This window comes from Macrosteles quadrilineatus, unplaced genomic scaffold (assembly GCF_028750875.1).
Source record: "Macrosteles quadrilineatus isolate MER2022 unplaced genomic scaffold, UCM_ALF_1.0 Scaffold_1__1_contigs__length_201487025, whole genome shotgun sequence".
Classification (NCBI taxonomy): domain Eukaryota; kingdom Metazoa; phylum Arthropoda; class Insecta; order Hemiptera; family Cicadellidae; genus Macrosteles; species Macrosteles quadrilineatus.
In genome coordinates, this window is record NW_026542594.1 from 13,094,746 (window position 1) to 13,117,193 (window position 22,448).

The following is a 22,448-nucleotide window of genomic DNA, read 5'->3' on the forward strand; positions in this document are numbered from 1 at the left end:
GAAATTTTTTTATTAAGTTTAAAAACATTGTTATTTAAAAAAAAAACATACAACAATTTTTTGGGAAGCTAATTTTTAGACTTGGAAATTTTTGTCACACTGAGTACCAATCACCCTGTATATATATATATATTAGTTATGTTACACTGTTATCTACTCATAGCTACTTTATTTATATGACAGGTTACGTTATGTTAATGATTATATTTTGTAGACTTTGGGACACTTTCTCACGGATTTTTCTTTACACCGCGCGGAGTTGGACAGTCAGCGTTGACAGATTTCTGACCACTGTGCGGAGTTGGGATAAGCCCGTTATCATAAATATAATCTACCTAGTAATTTTATCCTAGTAAGCAGACATATTCCGATTTAAACCTTTTATACGGACTATGGACAACACATACTGTAATTTATATATGCATTATTTTTATGATCGAACCTGAGTATGCATAGAGTTGGCTATCCATGGGATATAAAGAGTGTCTGTATTGAAGTCATTGTCCAGAATTACGTTTATATATCGAGACTAGATAATCATTTAGCTGAGAGAATTGATTTATTATGAACAGATTACGTATGACAGATATTATGTATGTATGACGGAACAGATTATGTATTATGTATGTGATTGTGAACATAGTATGTATGGTTACTATTTCAGTGCTGATTGTATAAAAATAAGAAACCTTTAAACGGCAGATGTAAGTCTCTTGGAATAGACCTTGTTACAATTATAGAGCAAAGTAACAGATTTAAAATAAACTCAACTATACAAAACATAGCAAAATCAGTTTTTAAAACCAAAATAATCTAGTAACGAATTATCGATAAGTGGCATTCGTGGTTGCTATAGGTTGTCGTTGTCACTCTAACACTTGTACTTCAGTAGTATTGGCCTAATCTAGTTTTGATCTTGTATTGCTCGTAGGTAATCACATTCTGTAGTAACCATTTGTAGTCTGCTGGTATTGGATGTACAAACACCACTAGAGGACATCCTCCCAGGATATTGCCCATACCAGCGATGCTGCGTGTGTATATATACACAGCAGAGCTCTACACATACACAGAACAGGTCATCCTCTCACTACAACATGAACACTCTGGTAAGTAAAACAATCTTGTTAAACGAAATCATTTACCTCATGTTGACATTTGTAAGTAAGTTAACGGCTCTTATTAAATTAATACATTAGTCAACATCATATTTTAAAAAACCTCATTTTTTAATGAAACAGACAAAACCATGAATCGCAAAGTTCAAGGGATTAATTTTTGTTATAACAAAAACCAATAATGTATTTAAATCATGATAGATAATGTATATGTATTATAAACCAAATCAGTCAAAACCAGAAAAATAGTTCCTGTAACATTGAATAGCATGATAACTTGTGTTTCTACTGTAAGGACTTTTGTATTTTTTAATTATAAATTACCTTTTACCAATAAATTAATGTTGAAGATTTGTTGAGTCATTCATGATCATTGTACCTCATCGTCACAAGGATAATAAACAATTGCTTTAATGTAAGCCTACAATTTTGGAGAAGATCCTACTCTGCCATTAACTAAAAGAACAGCTGGTTGCATTTATTTAATTAGAATGAAAATATTTGCATAACTATGTGGCTTGAAAATTAATTGGTGTTTATCTTAACTACATAACACTTTTTTGTAATCGTTAAATGAATTTAAAAATAAAGATGTACTCTATTTTTTATTTAATGTTTTTAAGGTCGGTTTCTCAGCAACTAAATAATAGTAGGTTATTTAATGTGCTCAGAAAATCAATGTCAAAGGAACGATTATTTGCAATTTTTGAGTTTCACCTAATATTTTAAGGGATGGCATCTGCCTTCTTCTACCACTAGGCTACTTTATGATCATTTTTTTATAAAGGGTGCTCAAGAGAGAAGATTAGAAGTGCTTGTTAAGTTCAATCACTTCCATTCCTAGGCTAATAAAAATTGCAAAATATCATGCAATTTTAGATGAGTATGTTGTTTTACAATACCAGTTCCCGTTTTTGGTGGATTATGTAAAATCTAATTTTATGTTAATGCGTTTTATGTTTTTTTCGTAAATAAATGCATACTATGAATATATTGAGAATAATATTGAGAAAAGACACTTTTATGTGAGTACATTCTGCTTGGTTAAAACATCATAGACACATACAACTGCTTAAGTCATTTGAGGGTTATAAGAACCACAATAAAACATCGTGCAAGGTTGTTATGTCACTTAATGTTACTTTAAGATAAGACATAAAACTTCATAATAAAGTTATGAGAGATCTGACAGTACTATTGGAAAATGAGGTTTAAGCATCTAAACCAGTAAACCCATGTAAAAGAAGATACAGCGGGATTGGTTTTCTGGCTAAAATATTATGTAGGTGGCTTCAGAGTGAGCAGTACGACGCTTCTGATAGACGACAGTTAACGTTGTAAATAATAAATTCTCTCTTAGTTCAATTAACTTAAGTGGTCACATATGTTTCGTGAGCGAAGCCACGATGGGGTAAGCTAGTTCTCTATAAGAATAACTTGGGATTGTTTCCCTCCAATAACCAATATCCGCACGATGCGTTTCAATATTTTAGCGCTAATAGCTTCTTTTTCAAAATGATTTACTGTAGATTTTTTTTTTTTTTTTAAACAGCTTGGTAAATAAACATTTATTGATTAATTGAAGATCTGTACGTTTTAACTAAACAAAACCATAATACGTGATTTATAAAATGGGGGGGGATATAAGTAGTTTGATAATACTTTACTTGTAATTCAGAAATTAATATTTTTTGCAGGCTCGTCTTGTATTTCTGGCTTTGTACACAAACAGTGTGTACTGCAGCTATTACCACGGACCCATCGCCAAGCCTGTCGTCCTCCACAACGGCTACCTGGCAGACACCCATGAGGTAGCAGCAGCCAAGAACGCTCATCTCGCCGCTCTAGCCAAGGAATCTCACTACGGAGGAGACTACGAATACAGTCATGGCCAGGAATACAGTGGCTCTTATGACGGACATCATGGAGACATCAGGTACCACGGTCCCACCGCCATCCCACACGTCCTGCATGACGGACACATCGCAGACACTCACGAGGTGGCCGCTGCTAAGGCTGAGCATTTTGCCGCCGTAGCCAAGGCCAAGGCTCACGGAGGCTACGGTGACCACTACAGTGGCAGATACGCCTCAGACTACGGTGCTGACCATGGACACTCACATCATGTGGCGCCTTACCATGGACCTCTCGCCAAGCCCGTGGTGCTCAAGTCCGGATACCTGGCAGACACTCACGAGGTCGCTGCTGCCAAGCACCATCATCTGGAAGCTTTGCATAAGCACAGTCATCATGGCCATTACGACTATCATTACTAACTGTTAAATTTTGGATTTCTTGAAATATACGTCAAGAAACGTCAAGCATATTCTTTTTTACACCTATTTACAATAATCCGAAAAAGTTTCCAATGTTTTTTTTGCTAATCTCGATTAATGCCCCAGAATGTACATTAATGTGGGAGATTTACGCACTACTTTCCTTCCTAAACTATTTTCCTGATCAACTGTTTTTACAATAATTATAGTTTCAACTCATAAGTAAGAAAGAAGGTACAGTAAAAGGAATTTAAAAGGGTATTACTTGTTTTGTAATGTATTCAGTACAGTACAGTACAGTAACAATATCTGTTACGTAAGCCAGTACATTCCTAAATAAGTTGCCTATCGTGTTTCAGTTTCTTTTCATACCAACTCCAATTTACATTGTGTTTTAACTCTATGATACGCTAACAGTAGCTTATAGATTAAATAGTGATGCTCATTTTTAGATAGAATAACCTTCTTGTTACATATGTTATATGTTATTAAGATTCACAGATGTTCAGATTTATTTATTATTATGTTTGTTTAATTCAATTGTGAGGGAATTTCTGTGTGTGTGTCGATTTCGTTATCTTATCGCCAAAGATAGTTCAGCAGTGCTGGGTTTAATTTCCAGGGGTCGATGTGAATCAACAAAATATTGTTGTTCTGAAATCCCACTCAATATTAATTTCGTTTCGAATAATCTAAATTATCAATCGTCTGTGTTTAATCAAAATCCTTTATTGAAAATGATAGGGTAACTCAGTGAAATGTGCGAACCAGTTGTCGCTATTCACTCATCATCGTTACCCTACCAGACGCGGAAGAAAACGTTGTCGTGTATAATCTATGTGTCGTGTTATCTGTTAATTCAATTCTCGCGTTAGAGTCTATTTCAAAAATTAGGTTCGATAGCTTGTACAGCTAGTTAGGATGCTGAATGTTCTTCGAGCAAAACTAGGATCGGTATCAAAGGTTATAGGATCAAACTAAACCTTGCTACGCTCCGATCGTTACCCTAACCCTACGCAAATGTGCTCTATACAACCAAGAGGTTAAGGATAGATAGCCTGCACAGCTAACTAGGATGCTGAATATACTTCAGCAATCTAGGATAGGTTACGGTAGGTTAATCGTTACCTAAACGCCCGTATGAACCTCGGTCGCTACCCTCAACCCCACGTAAATGCGCTCTAAACAACAAAAAGGTTAAGGGTAGATAGCCTGCACGGCTAACTAGGATGCTGAATATTCTTCAAGCAATCTAGCATAGGTTACGGTAGGTTAATCGTCACCTAAACGCCCGTGTAAACCTCGTTCGCTACCCTAAACCCACGCAAATGCGCTCTAAACAACAAAGAGGTTAAGGGTAGATAGCCTGTACAGCTAACTAGGATGCTGAATATACTTCAGCAATCTAGGATAGGTTACGGTAGGTTAATCGTTACCTAAACGCCCGTATGAACCTCATTCGCTACCCTAAACCCACGCAAATGCGCTCTAAACAACAAAAAGGTTAAGGGTAGATAGCCTGTACAGCTAACTAGGATGCTGAATATACTTCAAGCAATCTAGGATAGGTTACGGTAGGTTAATCGTTACCTAAACACCCGTATGCACCTCGTTCACTACCCTAACCCCACGCAAATGCGCTCTAAACAACAAAAAGGTTAAGGGTAGATAGCCTGCACAGCTAACTAGGATGCTGAATATTCTTCAAGCAATCTAGCATAGGTTACGGTAGGTTAATCGTCACCTAAACGCCCGTGTGAACCTCGTTCGCTACCCTAAACCCACGCAAATGCGCTCTAAACAACAAAGAGGTTAAGGGTAGATAGCCTGCACAGCTAACTAGGATGCTGAATATTCTTCAAGCAATCTAGCATAGGTTACGGTAGGTTAATCGTCACCTAAACGCCCGTGTGAACCTCGTTCGCTACCCTAAACCCACGCAAATGCGCTCTAAACAACAAAGAGGTTAAGGGTAGATAGCCTGTACAGCTAACTAGGATGCTGAATATACTTCAGCAATATAGGATAGGTTACGGTAGGTTAATCGTTACCTAAACGCCCGTATGAACCTCATTCGCTACCCTAAACCCACGCAAATGCGCTCTAAACAACAAAAAGGTTAAGGGTAGATAGCCTGTACAGCTAACTAGGATGCTGAATATACTTCAGCAATCTAGGATAGGTTACGGTAGGTTAGTTTGGATAACTAAGACCCCCACTATCCTTTAAAGATCCCAATTAATCAACAGGCTAACGCTAGCTATGCGAGCAATAAAACAGCTATCCTCATAGTTAATTCTGTTTCGTAACTCTCTCTATGTTTTAATTAAATACCAGAAATTCGTTAAGCATACAATATAGGGTAATAGGCTATAGAATGGCGTACACTGCACAAAGGATGCTGCTTGTACTTCAGCAAAAGGAGGGATGTTTGGAAGGCAACATTGAGTTTATATGACGTTATATTACACAAGCTTAGGCTATTGTCACCCTCAAATTATATAGTTCTTCAATAACAACTAGGCTAAGGCTTAACCTATTAAATCACTCCTTAACTGCGATACAAGAGGGTTAGGTAATTGAGTAGCGTATTCCGCCCAAAGGATGCTGCTTGCACTTCAGCAAAAGGAGGGATATTGGAAGGTGACACAGAGGTTATGTAATATAAGATGTGTAGGTAAAAATCCTTTAAAATACTCAATTGGCCTTACTAAGCCTTTGCTTTCCTCAATAGCCTAGTGTATGCTAACTCGTTTGGATTTTATATTGCTAGTCGGCAAAATTTCTTTGACTTCAAACTAATTATTTCACAATTTAAAATCTAAATTAAATTGCAAAAAAAATACCAATTGATCACTGATCAAAATCGAAAACCTCGTTTATCGTGAACAAATTATCGCAAATCAATTAATCAATATCGTTCGTGAATATCTAAACGTAAAACAACTAGTTTCCCTGAATCATAAAATGATATCAAGTAGGCACTATACCTTAGAGAGAGACGTGTTGATTGGGTCACAAAATGGCACAGACTGTCCGGCGGCGCCCGGTCCCAGTGGTTTTGTTGCACGTCTGGGCCGGTCATGCGCAGAAACCAGTTTTGGCAGTCCGACTCGGCCTCGGCGGCGGCTACATCGGTGCTCGCGCTAACTACTTGAGCCTCGCCTCGCCATGCTTAACCTCAAAATCGTTGATCGTTCGTACTACTATGATGATCCTCAAGTAAAAACATTTTTGTCTTCCGATTTCAGCCGTGATATGATAAAAAAAGGTGAGGTGTAAAAAATCAACCCTTACATCCTCCACTCACTTCGCGGAAACAAAAAAAAAGAAACAGAAAAGAAAAAAAAAACATTCTCATCTTCTTCTAACCAAAATTCAAATTCTTCGAAACTAAAACACAAATAACTTCAATGTCCTTCGATTTGTAGATCCTACTCCTGGGATCTAAAAATATTTGCAATCTTCTACGGAGTAAAGAAATGAAACTTCTTAACATCAAAACAAAACTGAGCTTTCTCAAATGGCTCACTTCCACGCTGGTGGGGGACAAGTCCCAACTTTCGAATATTGATCCTCTTGATCTCGTTCGTCCCGGGTATCTGGATCTTCATAGTTCGTCTTTTCCCTCGTCTCCTTGCTGGGCGATTGGGTCGATTCTCATCGGACTCGGCTCTCGGAGTGTTCGTAGGGATCACTTCAAATTTCGTTGGCGATTTCTTCTTCGGTGGGGGTGCAGGGGTATTCGGGATGGCCAATTTCTTCCGATCAAATCGAGTAGCAGCAGTCTGGTTTGGATGATCTTGACTAACCACTCGAACACTGTAAGCACAAGAGGGTTCAGGCTCCAGCCCACAAACTGTGGTGTCTTCTATCTCGGCTCGTTTCCCTGACGGCTGGGTAGAATCGTTGACACTTGGAACAGTCCGGCATGGGCCTAGGAAATCCTCTTCGATTTTCACGGCTAGTATGTTCAATTTTCTTATCATGTCCATGCCCAAGATTATAGGTGTGCCTAATCTAGGAAGGTGGACTACTTCCAGCTCGTGGTTCACACCTCTTATAGTGGATGGCAGGGTAAAACACCGGTTCAATGTCATTTCCGAGTTGTTGGCCATGACAACCTTGACTTCTTGATTTTCTAGTTGCACCTTCCGTTCAATAAAATCAGCGACCTCGTCACCTATTAGGTTTATCGTGGAACCAGTGTCAATCAGTGCTTTAAAATCTCTACCAAACATCGAAACCTTTATGTACGGCCTCAGGTCTTTCGTTACTCTTTCTGAGTTATAACAGTGAATGGTGCCTAACTGGAAGTTGGAGGTCGTTGCACTAGGTCGGATCTCGGACTCCGGCGACCTCCGTGGTCCATCGTCCGTCTCTCGTTTCCCGACTTCGAGCAGTCACAAGTTGTTGTCCTCGCTCCTGGCTTCTTGCAGTTAAAACATCTAAGTATTCTTGGTTCCTTGCAGAAACTGAAGGTATGTCCTGTCTTCTCGCAGTTCCAGCATGTCCTCGAATCGGCCGATCGCCTCTCATCATCGCAGTATCGTCGATTCTGATACTCTCTTTCATTCATGGTCCTTGCCGTATATCGATTTGCGTCTGCAGGTTCACCTCTAACTTGGTTGCTGGCCTTAGATTCAACTGTTGCCGTATGATGCGAGAATTTCGGTGCCAATCTACTACGTCCATGGTAGGCAGTTTCGGGTACCAACGCCTGGGCTGGATTCGGCGGGGGTACATATTCATTTCGTTCTCGCAAGCAGGTCTCATAATCTTCAGCGACTTTGATCAGACTTGGCAAGTTTACAAAGTCTCGTCTACGAACATACGTTTTATAGCTCGGGTGCATATTTCTATAGATCCGATCTAACTTTTCATGCTGCGAGTATCCTCCTCTCCTTCGAATCAAGGTCGAGATGGCTACAACGTAGGGTTTGAACAACTCTCCTTCTCCTTGTGTTCTCTTCCTAATTTCGTCATCTAAGTGAAGTAGATAGCCGGGAGGTAAGTACTGAATTTGAAAATCCCTGACAAAGTCCATGAAGTCACCCCAAAATTCTCGATTATTCCTATACCATAGGATTGCACTGTCTTTCAATAGCTCGGGCAACGCTTTCAACATCAACTCAGGGGTCACACTATACGATTCCATCAATTCATTCAAGCGCTCTAAGAAAGAGATGGCATCCGATTCTTTCCTTCCATCGAATCTCAAATTCCATTTCCTAACGGTATTACAAAGGGAGGCAGTGTTCGACAGTCTTGGTGAATCTACGTCACCTGCCACCGTTGGCTCTTCGCGTCCACTCGTGTGGTTAAAGCCAAAATCCAATTGTTCTGCCAAACCACCCTCATCGTTTGATTGAGTGCGTGTGAAGACTGGGGCATAAGACTTCATCCTTACCGGAGTAAGCATCGAGGTTCGCCTGTCGGGAACCCCCACAATTGAGCGAGTTGTCTGGTGTGTAGTTGACAAGGTCGCTTGGCGTGGCTTTGAAGCTTGTGTCATCAGCCGTCTGACCTCGTTAAAATCAGCATCAGGTGGGAGACCCAGAAGTTCTCGGATGCTCACGGCTTCTAACTCTAAGGATGCACCCGCTGGTGCTTCTTGAGATGCGTGGTGGAACTCATCATCCTCTTCAATCGCCTCCTTTCCAGCCCGTTGTCGTAACCGTCGAACAAGTTCTGCTCTAAGCTGATTAGCGTTCCCTTCTGGTACAGTTCCCAGCTTGCCTAGCTCGTCTTCAAGCTGCGATCTTGATAACTTGTAGACCCAGCTGACCCTTACTTCTGTATCCGAGGGTGGTCGTTGAGCTGTTCCAGCTGCCGTAGAGCTAGCAGTCGTAGTAGTGGATGTCCGTAGGTCCGCTCCTCCAGACGAGGTCGTGACCGTAGCGATAGGTTGTTGCTCGCCTCCTTGTGACGAAGCGCTCCCGTTGTCACCTTCTTCCATTATATTCGATGCCAGGAGAATCTTGAATGGTCTAAGGAATCTCTCTACGTGATAGAACATCGTTGTTCCTCAAATAAATGGTCTAAAATTCAAATTTCTACTTTTCTTTCAACAATTTCCAAATTTTCGTCGATAACTACTTATTCAGTAGTCCCTGTTCGGGCGCCATAAATATGTGAGGGAATTTCTGTGTGTGTGTCGATTTCGTTATCTTATCGCCAAAGATAGTTCAGCAGTGCTGGGTTTAATTTCCAGGGGTCGATGTGAATCAACAAAATATTGTTGTTCTGAAATCCCACTCAATATTAATTTCGTTTCGAATAATCTAAATTATCAATCGTCTGTGTTTAATCAAAATCCTTTATTGAAAATGATAGGGTAACTCAGTGAAATGTGCGAACCAGTTGTCGCTATTCACTCATCATCGTTACCCTACCAGACGCGGAAGAAAACGTTGTCGTGTATAATCTATGTGTCGTGTTATCTGTTAATTCAATTCTCGCGTTAGAGTCTATTTCAAAAATTAGGTTCGATAGCTTGTACAGCTAGTTAGGATGCTGAATGTTCTTCGAGCAAAACTAGGATCGGTATCAAAGGTTATAGGATCAAACTAAACCTTGCTACGCTCCGATCGTTACCCTAACCCTACGCAAATGTGCTCTATACAACCAAGAGGTTAAGGATAGATAGCCTGCACAGCTAACTAGGATGCTGAATATACTTCAGCAATCTAGGATAGGTTACGGTAGGTTAATCGTTACCTAAACGCCCGTATGAACCTCGGTCGCTACCCTCAACCCCACGTAAATGCGCTCTAAACAACAAAAAGGTTAAGGGTAGATAGCCTGCACGGCTAACTAGGATGCTGAATATTCTTCAAGCAATCTAGGATAGGTTACGATAGGTTAATCGTTACCTAAACACCCGTATGCACCTCGTTCGCTACCCTAACCCCACGCAAATGCGCTCTAAACAACAAAAAGGTTAAGGGTAGATAGCCTGCACAGCTAACTAGGATGCTGAATATTCTTCAAGCAATCTAGCATAGGTTACGGTAGGTTCGTCACCTAAACGCCCGTGTAAACCTCGTTCGCTACCCTAAACCCACGCAAATGCGCTCTAAACAACAAAGAGGTTAAGGGTAGATAGCCTGTACAGCTAACTAGGATGCTGAATATACTTCAGCAATCTAGGATAGGTTACGGTAGGTTAATCGTTACCTAAACGCCCGTATGAACCTCATTCGCTACCCTAAACCCACGCAAATGCGCTCTAAACAACAAAAAGGTTAAGGGTAGATAGCCTGTACAGCTAACTAGGATGCTGAATATACTTCAAGCAATCTAGGATAGGTTACGGTAGGTTAATCGTTACCTAAACACCCGTATGCACCTCGTTCGCTACCCTAACCCCACGCAAATGCGCTCTAAACAACAAAAAGGTTAAGGGTAGATAGCCTGCACAGCTAACTAGGATGCTGAATATTCTTCAAGCAATCTAGCATAGGTTACGGTAGGTTAATCGTCACCTAAACGCCCGTGTGAACCTCGTTCGCTACCCTAAACCCACGCAAATGCGCTCTAAACAACAAAGAGGTTAAGGGTAGATAGCCTGTACAGCTAACTAGGATGCTGAATATACTTCAGCAATCTAGGATAGGTTACGGTAGGTTAATCGTTACCTAAACGCCCGTATGAACCTCATTCGCTACCCTAAACCCACGCAAATGCGCTCTAAACAACAAAAAGGTTAAGGGTAGATAGCCTGTACAGCTAACTAGGATGCTGAATATACTTCAGCAATCTAGGATAGGTTACGGTAGGTTAGTTTGGATAACTAAGACCCCCACTATCCTTTAAAGATCCCAATTAATCAACAGGCTAACGCTAGCTATGCGAGCAATAAAACAGCTATCCTTATAGTTAATTCTGTTTCGTAACTCTCTCTATGTTTTAATTAAATACCAGAAATTCGTTAAGCATACAATATAGGGTAATAGGCTATAGAATGGCGTACACTGCACAAAGGATGCTGCTTGTACTTCAGCAAAAGGAGGGATGTTTGGAAGGCAACATTGAGTTTATATGACGTTATATTACACAAGCTTAGGCTATTGTCACCCTCAAATTATATAGTTCTTCAATAACAACTAGGCTAAGGCTTAACCTATTAAATCACTCCTTAACTGCGATACAAGAGGGTTAGGTAATTGAGTAGCGTATTCCGCCCAAAGGATGCTGCTTGCACTTCAGCAAAAGGAGGGATATTGGAAGGTGACACAGAGGTTATGTAATATAAGATGTGTAGGTAAAAATCCTTTAAAATACTCAATTGGCCTTACTAAGCCTTTGCTTTCCTCAATAGCCTAGTGTATGCTAACTCGTTTGGATTTTATATTGCTAGTCGGCAAAATTTCTTTGACTTCAAACTAATTATTTCACAATTTAAAATCTAAATTAAATTGCAAAAAAAATACCAATTGATCACTGATCAAAATCGAAAACCTCGTTTATCGTGAACAAATTATCGCAAATCAATTAATCAATATCGTTCGTGAATATCTAAACGTAAAACAACTAGTTTCCCTGAATCATAAAATGATATCAAGTAGGCACTATACCTTAGAGAGAGACGTGTTGATTGGGTCACAAAATGGCACAGACTGTCCGGCGGCGCCCGGTCCCAGTGGTTTTGTTGCACGTCTGGGCCGGTCATGCGCAGAAACCAGTTTTGGCAGTCCGACTCGGCCTCGGCGGCGGCTACATCGGTGCTCGCGCTAACTACTTGAGCCTCGCCTCGCCATGCTTAACCTCAAAATCGTTGATCGTTCGTACTACTATGATGATCCTCAAGTAAAAACATTTTTGTCTACCGATTTCAGCCGTGATATGATAAAAAAAGGTGAGGTGTAAAAAATCAACCCTTACACAATGTTGTTGTTTAGTTTAAGCTAACATTATGAAATGATTAAATTGAGTTTTATACAGTTCTTGTTAATAATTGTATTTAATAATTGGCGACGAGGACAATTAATTATTTCTACGTTTCTATTTTACACTTATTACATTTACTAGTACAAATAATTGATTATGGCCTCCTTACAAGGAAATGAAACATTGAGTGAACTGAAGAAAGCAAGGGCTGTTGTTAAAGGTCAGTTGACTAGAGCTGGGAGAATGCTGGAAGAATTGTCTAGTATTAAAATTGATAGTATCAGAACAAGACTCTCAGTGAAACATGCTTATTGGGAACGATTCGAGCAAATCCAGCACAACATTGAAGTAAAAACAGATGAAGAAGAACTTGACACTGAAATCACATACAGGACCGACATGGAGGATATGTATTTCAAAATAGTTGATGTATTACAACTCCGATTAAGTGAATTGGAAAGAGTCAACGAAACAGAAGAACTACAGCAGATCAGACCATACAGTGTTGATACTCAGAAATTGCGACCGCTTACATCAACAATTTCGTTCACACCCTTTCAAGATGACGAGACATTCAAGAATTTCATAAGACGTCTAGAAGTCTTCATTCACTTACATGGACAAGGAATGCATCCTACAGATAAGGTATACACATTACTTCATTCTTTAACCCCTAGCCTACATCAGAAGGTTTATGATTTATGTGCTCCAGAAGTACCTCTGGATAAGTCATATACAGAATTGGTGAGAATGTTGACAGATTATGTTGATCCACAGCCAAGTACTTGGGCTTTACAGCACAAATTCATGTCTAGAGTACAGGAGCCCAATGAAACAGTTAAGATTTATTCAGTTGAATTGCAAAAACTTACATCTAATTGTGAGTTTAACTGTGAGTCTTGCCAGAAATCAATCGCTAATACACTTTTGCGAATGCAGTTCATAAGGGGGTTAGTTAATAAAGATATTAGAGCCAAATTGCTTCATGCTTCAGGATAATTCATTAGTATCGTTTCTGTTGTGCCCTTAAATATATTAAATTAAAACCCATTTTGTTAGAGCCACTTCTTTCATTGTATTTAATAACAAAATCCAAAACTTAAAGTAAACATGAAACAATAATATATCAAACCAGATGACAAGCAAATAAACAAACTATTAATGTAGACCTCAGGACATCTCCCTCTTAAAGTTCTTCTATGAACCTCTTGGCAGGTTTAACAATTCTGGTAGGTCTGTGTATGGTTGAAGAATGATTATGTAGGTTGGATCTTGGTGTATGTGTCTGTCTTGGAGGAAGTGTCTGAGTATGGGGGTTTTCTTTATCAGGATTTTCTCTTTCTCCAGAGGAGAACATAGGGAATAAGAATTTTGCATTCCTGATATATCTTCCTCCCTTTTTTGTTTCAACGTTATATTTCCTGTTCTCTAACTTCTCCTTGATTACCCCTTCTTCTCTTCGGTCCGATACCCAAACTTTAGCGTTTTCTGGGTAATCCTTGACCTGGGTCACTCTATGTCTTTTATTGAACTGTTGTTCCTGTTTCCTCTTTTCTTCCCTTTGTCTAAGTCTATATCTATTGTGATTTGGAGTGGCTGGAAGTAGAGTTGCTTTATTCACTGGTAGATTTGTTCTTAAAATCCGTCCCATTAATAGTTGTGATGGGCTATAACCACATTCCTTTGGCGTCGTATTGTATGCCAATAAGCCCAGATGTCTATCCTTACACTTCTTTAATATGTTTTTGAAGATTTTCACACCACTTTCAGCTTGACCATTGCACTGATGATGGTACAAACAACCATCACCATCGTTTGTTGGTGATGGTGAACTAGTTTCCACTGTGAAGTCGTATTCTGATTTGAATAGTTCCCATTCTTCTGATAGAAATTGCACACCTGAGTCTGATCTAATTGACTCGGGGATGCCATGCTTTTCAAACGATGTCTTCATTGATTTAATCAATATTGCCGTTGAACAGTTAGATACCTTATATACATCGATGTATTTGGAATAATAATCCATGAGAATTATGTATTTATCATTGTTGAATTCACAAAAATCTACTCCGATTTTCTGCCAGGGTCTTTCAGGAACCTCTGTAGGAATCATAGGATGGCGAGGAGGCACTCTGTCAGCAATGCATTGCGGGCAATAGGTTACTTTTTGTTCGATGTGATGATTAATTTTGGGCCACCATACTGACATTTTAGCCCATTCTTTACATCTTTTAATACCTTGATGACCTTGATGAATATTATCTAACATTTCTTTTCTCAAGGATGGAGGAATCACTATTTGATTATTTCTCATAAGTATATCTTCATTGATCGACAATTCTGCTTGATGATCCCAGTATTCTTTTAATCTTTCATTTAATAGGTTCTTATTTTTAGGCCATCCTTGAATTGTAATATCTAACAATTCCTGTAATTCTTCTCTTTGATTTTTTTATTATTACATCTAATTTATTAGATGATACTGGGATTGATTGAACTACTGTTCTTACACATGCTTCTGCTTCTTCTGCAAGTTTCTCAATATCTTCCTCTTCAGTTTTGTTGATTGGCGCTCTTGATAACGTGTCGGCAGTTGTTAATTGTTTTCCTGGTACCCACAATATGTCGTACGAATATCTCATTAATCTCATTTTAAATCTCTGAACTCTTAGCGGCAGTTCATCCAAACCCTTACTACTTAAAAGAGGAATCAGAGGTTTATGATCAGTTTGAATTTGAAACTTCAATCCTGTTATAAAATTTTTGAAACGTTCACATGCCCATACTATTGCATAAGCCTCTGTATTTATCAATGAAGCCCAATGTTGCTGAATGTTGTGTCATTTTAGATGTTTGTCTTCTTACTGTTATATCTGAGTTTTCTGAGTCTGACATTGTAATGCAGCATATATATTAGACACCCTGTTACTCAATTTATTGGGTCTTTACCGCTGCCACCATGTTGTGCCCTTAAATATATTAAATTAAAACCCATTTTGTTAGAGCCACTTCTTTCATTGTATTTAATAACAAAATCCAAAACTTAAAGTAAACATGAAACAATAATATATCAAACCAGATGACAAGCAAATAAACAAACTATTAATGTAGACCTCAGGACAGTTTCAAGATGTTGTCAAAGCAGCGACAGCGATGGAAATTGCAAACCACGAGAGTGATCTATCTGAATACTATGCAACTAAAACTAATAGGCCTAGTACAGTACATCAGATTGAGGATAAATACAAAAATGTATCAACTAAATCGCACATGACGTCAAACCAGAAAAAGCCTTCACCTCTTTTTGAGAGTCTTAAAGGAAAATGTTACAGATGTGGTTATCAAAACCATAGGGCCAATAACTGTGAGTTTGCTTCAAAGATATGTAATAAATGCAAGAAACAGGGACACTTAGCCAGAGTATGTTTAGGATCTACAAGAACAAAAATTCACCAAGCCGAAGAAGAAGACTGTCAAGATGAACAACACGAGATTTTCAAAATAGATAGAAGAAATGGAGATAAAATTATGCTTGACTTATCAGTTGAAGGTAAACCAGTTCAAATGGAACTTGATACCGGTTCTGCTATAAGTACTCTGCCTTACTCTACATTCAAGAAACTTGAAATTAATAGGAAAATTTGTCATACACAAGTGCAGCTACGAACATACACTCGAGAAGTCTTCAAACCAAAAGGAGTTGTTTTTGTGCATTGTACATACAAGGATCAGAAATTTACAGGCAAACTTTACATCGTGGATGACAACCTTGACGCAATATTTGGTCGCGATTGGTTGCGAGAAGTACAGTTAGACTGGGCTGAACTAAAGGCAGTACAACAATACCCAAAAGTAGGTGGTCTTGACAATCTTTTAGAGAAGTTCAATGATGTGTTTGAGCCAGGTATCGGTAAGATTCCAGATCAACTTGGACACTTACAACTTGTCGATGGGGCTCGTCCGGTATTTATGAAGGCTAGGCCTGTACCGTACGCATTAAAACTGAAAGTGGAACAAGAACTTGACCGCTTAGAAGAAGCAGGAATAATTTCTAAAACTCAAGAATCTGAGTGGGGAACACCAATCGTTCCTGTAGTCAAGCCTAACGGAGATGTGAGAATATGCGCGGATTACAAAGTGACAGTAAACAAGCAGATCCAAGATGAACATCACCCTATTCCCAAAATTGAAGACATATTTGTCAACATGAATGGTGGAAAATTATTTTGTACACTAGATTTAAGAAATGCTTACCTTCATTTGGAAATGGACAGTGATAGTGCAAATATTCAAACCTTAAGCACGCATAAGGGACAGTACAGGGTACATAGATTAATGTTTGGTATTAAAGTTGCTCCTGGAATTTGGCAGAAAACAATGGACAAGACGTTGGCAGGCATAGAGGGGATACAGTGCTTCTTTGACGATATAGTCATTCAGGGAAATTCAGAAGAGGAACTACTTCTGCGTTTGGAAAGTGTCTTAGGAAAACTAAGAGAAAAAGGTTTAAGACTCAATCGTGACAAATGCAAGTTTCTCCAGAAAAGAATACATTATTTGGGCCACGTCATTGATGAAAAAGGTATACATAAATGTATGGACAAAGTAGCTGCCCTAACTAAGGCAAGAAAACCTGAGAATGTAAGCGAACTCCGGACATTTTTAGGTTTGGTAAACTATTACAACCGATTCATAAAAGACCTAGCTACTCTACTGAAACCATTACATAAACTTTTACAGAAAGGGAACAAATACGTTTGGAATGAACAATGTGAACAGAGTTTTGAACAAATCAAGAAAGTTATCTCCAGTGATACTGTTCTTTGCCACTACAGTCCAGAACTACCACTAGTATTAGCTACAGACGCATCTCCTGTTGGGTTAGGCGCTGTTATATCACACCGTTTTCCTGATGGGACCGAGAAACCAATTGCTTTTGCCTCTCGAACGTTGACGAAGCCTGAAGAAAAATATAGTCAGATAGACAAGGAAGCAACTGGCATTATTTGGGGCCTAAAAAAGTTCTTTACTTATTGTTACGGTCGCAAATTCACCCTCGTAACCGACCACAAACCACTAGTCACAATCTTCAACCCAGAAAAAAATCTTCCATCCATGTCTGCAACTCGTTTGTTCAATTATTCTCATTATTTATCAGGCTTTGATTACAGCATTGAGTTCAGAAGATCAAATGAACATGGAAACGCTGATTTTCTCTCTAGATTTCCTACTGAGACACAAAATAGTACCTGCATTGACCAAATTGATGTTTTCCTAACAAGTCAGATCAATCAAATGAGTTTGGATCATAAGTTGGTAGCAAAAGAAACTTCCCATGACACGGAAATGAATAAGATAGTACACGCTTTACAAAATGGCCAGTCTGTTGAAAAACTTGGATTTCACGATGGTGAACTGAGTCTTCATGAAGGTTGTATCCTCAAGGGATGGAGGGTTATGATTCCGAAGTCTCTTACTAAAACTGTTTTGAATGAATTACACTTTGGACACATGGGTGTATTGAAAACGAAAGCATTAGCCAGAAGTTTTTGTTATTGGAAAGGACAAGACAAAGATATCGAGGAGATGATTGCATCATGCAGAGCGTGTAGAGAAAAACAAAATGCACCACAAAAAGAAGTGAACCATCCTTGGATACCAGCTACTAGACCTTGGGAAAGGATTCACATTGATTTTGCTGGCCCTACAAATGGACTTTACTTCCTGTTAGTCATTGACGCATTTACCAAATGGGTAGAAGTATTGCCTACGAAATGTACTACAGCTACTTGGACAGTAAAGGAGTTGCGAAAAATGTTTTCTACTTTTGGATTACCAGATCTTCTTGTGTCAGACAATGGACGACAGTTTACTTCCTTAGAGTTTACTAGCTTCCTTGAACAGTGTGGAATTACACATAAAACAACTGCACCATATCACCCTTCATCTAATGGGCAGGCTGAACGTTTTGTTCAAACTGTAAAGAAATCACTTAAATGTATGGAAAATGAACCTGGGACCATCGATGAAAAATTACATAGATTTCTAATGCAGATCCGCCAAGCTCCTAATTCAACGGGAACCTCTTCATATTTCCTCATGTTTAATAGAAAGATTCGCACTTATCTAAGTCTACTAAAGCCTCGGGGAAAACACGAACCTACCTGTCCAAAAGGTATAATGCGAAGATTCAATCCTGGGGACCGCGTACAAGTCAGAAATTATTCAGGAAGAGACAAGTGGGCCTTGGGAACAGTTGAAATTAAAGATGGTAATCTTCATTATTACGTTAGAATGGATGATGGTCAAACTTGGAGGCGACACGTCGACCAGATGCTACGCACAAAACTTTAAGGGGGGGACCACTGTTACATATGTTATATGTTATTAAGATTCACAGATGTTCAGATTTATTTATTATTATGTTTGTTTAATTCAATGTTGTTGTTTAGTTCAAGCTAACATTATGAAATGATTAAATTGAGTTTTATACAGTTCTTGTTAATAATTGTATTTAATACTTCTGATGAACTTTCTGCTGACCTTGACAGTTAAAATGTAGTATTCGAATCTGCAGACTAAATCAATTATGAGTATTTGACTATTTAGGTATAATACAACCGTATAGTTCAGACAAAAGTATAATCCAAGTTGACGAATCTAAGAACTGCCAACTTTATAATGGTTCAAATACCCGATAATCGATGGTATTTTTCGCACGGCAATTAAAAAAAATAGTAAGGGGTTTAAAAGAAAAGAGAACACTTAAAGCTTTATATCTCAGTGCTTTAAGTACCTTAACACTAAAGTCCAAGTATTTATATGGATTTATTGGAATTGTAAGTAATCAAAGTCAATAACAATTCAATGTAAATAATTAACTACAATTATTATTATATGAAGTAACGTCTTCACGAGATACCTTTTCCTACCGGTGATGATTACCCCCCTCCTCCTCCGCACCAAAAAATAAGGGTTTTTTTTAAATAAATACATAAACCGTAATATCAGTTTGTGATTTTAATTTTTGTTGTCATGAAGATATTAGTGTTAATAAGACTACTCAGTTTTTGTTTGGTATTGAACTTTTCATCAGCAGAAATTTGAATTGCGTTACGAACCTGGAAATAACGCCCGCAAATCGAGAATCGCAAAATGAATGGTGTACTCATATTGCGTCAGAGGTAAGTCAGGCGCGGGCAGTGGTGTTGAGGCATTTGTATCAGTTTTTGTTTAAATTTAAAAAATCATTTAACTTATACGGATGATTATTTCAGTCTGATCGAGTTTGTGTTTTATTTGTATGTCGGTGGTGCTAGTCAAATTATATTGTTGTGTGTTAAAACGGTATAAAGTGAACCGTTGGAGCAATCCAGCGACGGCGAATTTCTGGTTGTTTGCTTTATTGCTAAACATCGTACAATTAATGGTTGCGAAGAAAATTCCAAAAACAAAACTGTGTACATATTTTAAAATTCCATGTTATTCCTCTGGAGAAAAGTAATCTGGTATAGTTTGCTAGTTTATGGATATTTATTTATTGATAAGATTTTGCAAATTTATTTATTTCATACTATACTATTAACATTATCAAAAAATGTGTTTTTTTGTACGTGTGAAATTGTCGTAAACATGTATAAATAGTGGTTATATAGTATAAAATCAATAGTATAGTGTAAACATAGCTGAGTGATTGAGTGTTTATAGTATTCGCCTTGCATTCAAAAAGTTGCTGGGTCGACTGAGAAAAGTCAAAATTATTTAATGTTTCGAAACACTGGGTCCAGCTGTCCCTGAGAATTGGACGATAAATAAACTGAGTTGTTCTAACAGTGCTTCGCAAAGGGGAAAATGTGGGTCTCTAAATCTACTTTAAAAAAGTTACACACACTTACCATTCAAATTAGGCATTACTTATTTTATTGAAAGTTTCTTGTGATTTTGCGTTATACTGTGTGGCAGGATCAAAACTAAACACTCATTGCCCTTTAAGGTTGTAATTCCTTTCTAAAGAGAACTTTCCATGTACCTAATGTTAAAAATACCCCAGCTGTACCTATTTGTTTGTTATCCTTTCAATTTATTACCTTATTAAAATCAGGTGTTTATTTGTTTGTTGTGATTATTACTGTATTCTGTTTTGTTTATTTCAGCTTAACTTAACCAGCCAATAGTTTTATTAATACTTATGAAGTCAAAAGGGGTGATAATAGAGATCGATGGGTGATGCCCGTGGGTAACAGCTAGTCTATAATAAGAATCAAAAGGCAAACTCAAAGAAAAAGTTAATGAAAACAACTATAAATATAAACAAACCCAACCAACATCTGAGTCATCTTCTATATACCGGGTGTCCCACGAAGGGGTTTAAACGTTTGATTTTATATTACGTGCCCATTCATGCACCAAACCTTTTTAAACTTTTTAGATTTAAACGTTTACAAATTAGGTTTTAAAAATATTCTGGAAAAATTTCAACTCCCTAACCTTAGTAGAAACAAAATGGCGGCTTATTGACAAATTTACCAATGTGCTTTCTATAAAAACTACTTTCATGATTTATTATTAGCTATTTATTTATTATTATTATTTATTAGTTATTTGATTAATTTTTTGTTTTCCATTTGGCTATGTTCTAATTTTTTCTTTTTTTAAAGTCATATTGCCCTGGAAAGTAACAATAAAAATATTTTATAAAACCAAAAATACCTTTTTTAATGTTTTAAAGTAACTTTTTCAATATGCCGCCATTTTGTTTCTTCTAAGGTTATGGAGTTGAAATTTTTCCAGAATATTTTTAAAACCTACCTTGTAAACTGTGTAAAGTTTCAAAAAGTTCGGTGCATGAATGGGCGCGTAATATAAAATCAAACGTTTAAACCCCTTCGTGGGACACCCTATATATAATACGCTAAGCCGATTTTTGTAAACAGACCTCCTCCCTCATTTTTGGACCGATTTTGATTATTAAAGTGTCAAAAAAATTGCCCTGATCTGTAGTTTTGCAAAGTGTTTTTAGTTTTTTGATATCTTTATTAGTTTGGGCAGGATCTTCCATCAAAGTTGGATTTTCTCCCATAAGATTAACATGGGGGGAATCTAAATATTTAATTGGAAACTATGTCTCCACTAATTTGAGAGAACGGCTGGGTGTAGAAACTTGGTGTAGGTGTCCAAAGAAAGGTCTTGGTCTGTAGATGAGTTATCAAAAGAAAAACGAAGTAAATTCGATTAGGTCTCTGTCCCAGAAGCCTTTAAAGATCCCTCTACAGATTTGTTTACATTTTGGTCAAGTGGATAATACTTTTTAATAAAACAGCTGTTAATTTTAAAATTGTATTTTAAACAACACACATTTATTGGGAGTTACTGAATAGTCCAAAAGAAGTATTTGCAATGTTATTTTCTGATTTTAAACTGGATTTTCTTCTGTGTCATGTCATGTGTTGCAATATAAAGTTCCATTGCCAAATCAGTGTAAAATCCTTTTATCACAATAACTCTTACAATAATTTCTTATTGAACTATCTTATATCTATTTTACGGGTTTGTGTTACGGCCTTTTTCACACCTTTTCCCTATATTTTATCATATTATTCTAGACAGATCATCATAGGTTCATGAGATTATTGCCATACATGCTTTCAATCATTGGAAAAATCATCGATTGTGTAATACAATACAAAACAAAATAATACAAGTGCAGAAGGGCACGGTGCCCATTTGAGCCGTGTCCACATTTTGTTAAATTTATAGTGGTTTACAGCAACCGGATAAAATATTTTACAATATTTATGTAGAAATATGTGCATGATTACATATTTCATATGTGCATGAAAGTCATTAAGCTGGATAACTGCAATATACTGCATACTTTTCAGAGAGGTTACTTTGATGTATTCATTCATATTAGTGTAAACATAATATAGTTATGTATACAAATAAGAACTTGAACTCTTAGGAAGCTTTGAATTTTATTAGACTAACGAAAAGGGTTGTGCATGTTTACTAGCGCTACTCAGCAACAAAAACAATGTAATTCATCTCTAAAAAATATATTCTTAAGTGCACTAAGCAGCAGCCTAAAAAATACTATGTAGCTTCCTCTAATAGTTACAAAATACTCAAACTCGCATTGTCACATTTATGATTCAGCTTATAT

General features: G+C 37.7%; 3 protein-coding genes across 3 annotated transcripts; 2 read left to right on the plus strand and 1 right to left on the minus strand.

The window, feature by feature from the left end:
• The first annotated feature begins 1,079 nt into the window (after window positions 1-1,079).
• LOC128983595 (cuticle protein 5-like) lies at window positions 1,080-3,439 on the plus strand. The gene is made up of 2 exons (XM_054402940.1): window positions 1,080-1,109; window positions 2,816-3,439. Exons 1-2 carry the CDS (start codon window positions 1,098-1,100, stop codon window positions 3,392-3,394), a joined length of 591 nt encoding a protein of 196 aa, XP_054258915.1. The 5' UTR covers window positions 1,080-1,097; the 3' UTR covers window positions 3,395-3,439.
• A 10,033-nt stretch (window positions 3,440-13,472) lies between these two features.
• LOC128994683 (uncharacterized protein K02A2.6-like) lies at window positions 13,473-14,495 on the minus strand. Its single transcript, XM_054419403.1, has one exon. It carries the CDS (start codon window positions 14,493-14,495, stop codon window positions 13,473-13,475), a length of 1,023 nt encoding a protein of 340 aa, XP_054275378.1.
• Window positions 14,496-15,556: 1,061 nt separating this feature from the next.
• Window positions 15,557-18,640, plus strand: LOC128994688 (uncharacterized protein K02A2.6-like). Its single transcript, XM_054419415.1, has one exon. It carries the CDS (start codon window positions 15,557-15,559, stop codon window positions 18,638-18,640), a length of 3,084 nt encoding a protein of 1,027 aa, XP_054275390.1.
• The last annotated feature ends 3,808 nt before the right edge of the window (window positions 18,641-22,448 follow it).

Bases quoted from the DNA above. Each gene is read 5' to 3' on its own strand.
- LOC128994688 (XM_054419415.1), top strand. From the start codon at position 15,557: ATGACGTCAAACCAGAAAAAGCCTTCACCTCTTTTTGAGAGTCTTAAA.
- LOC128994683 (XM_054419403.1), bottom strand. From the start codon at position 14,495: ATGTCAGTATGGTGGCCCAAAATTAATCATCACATCGAACAAAAAGTA.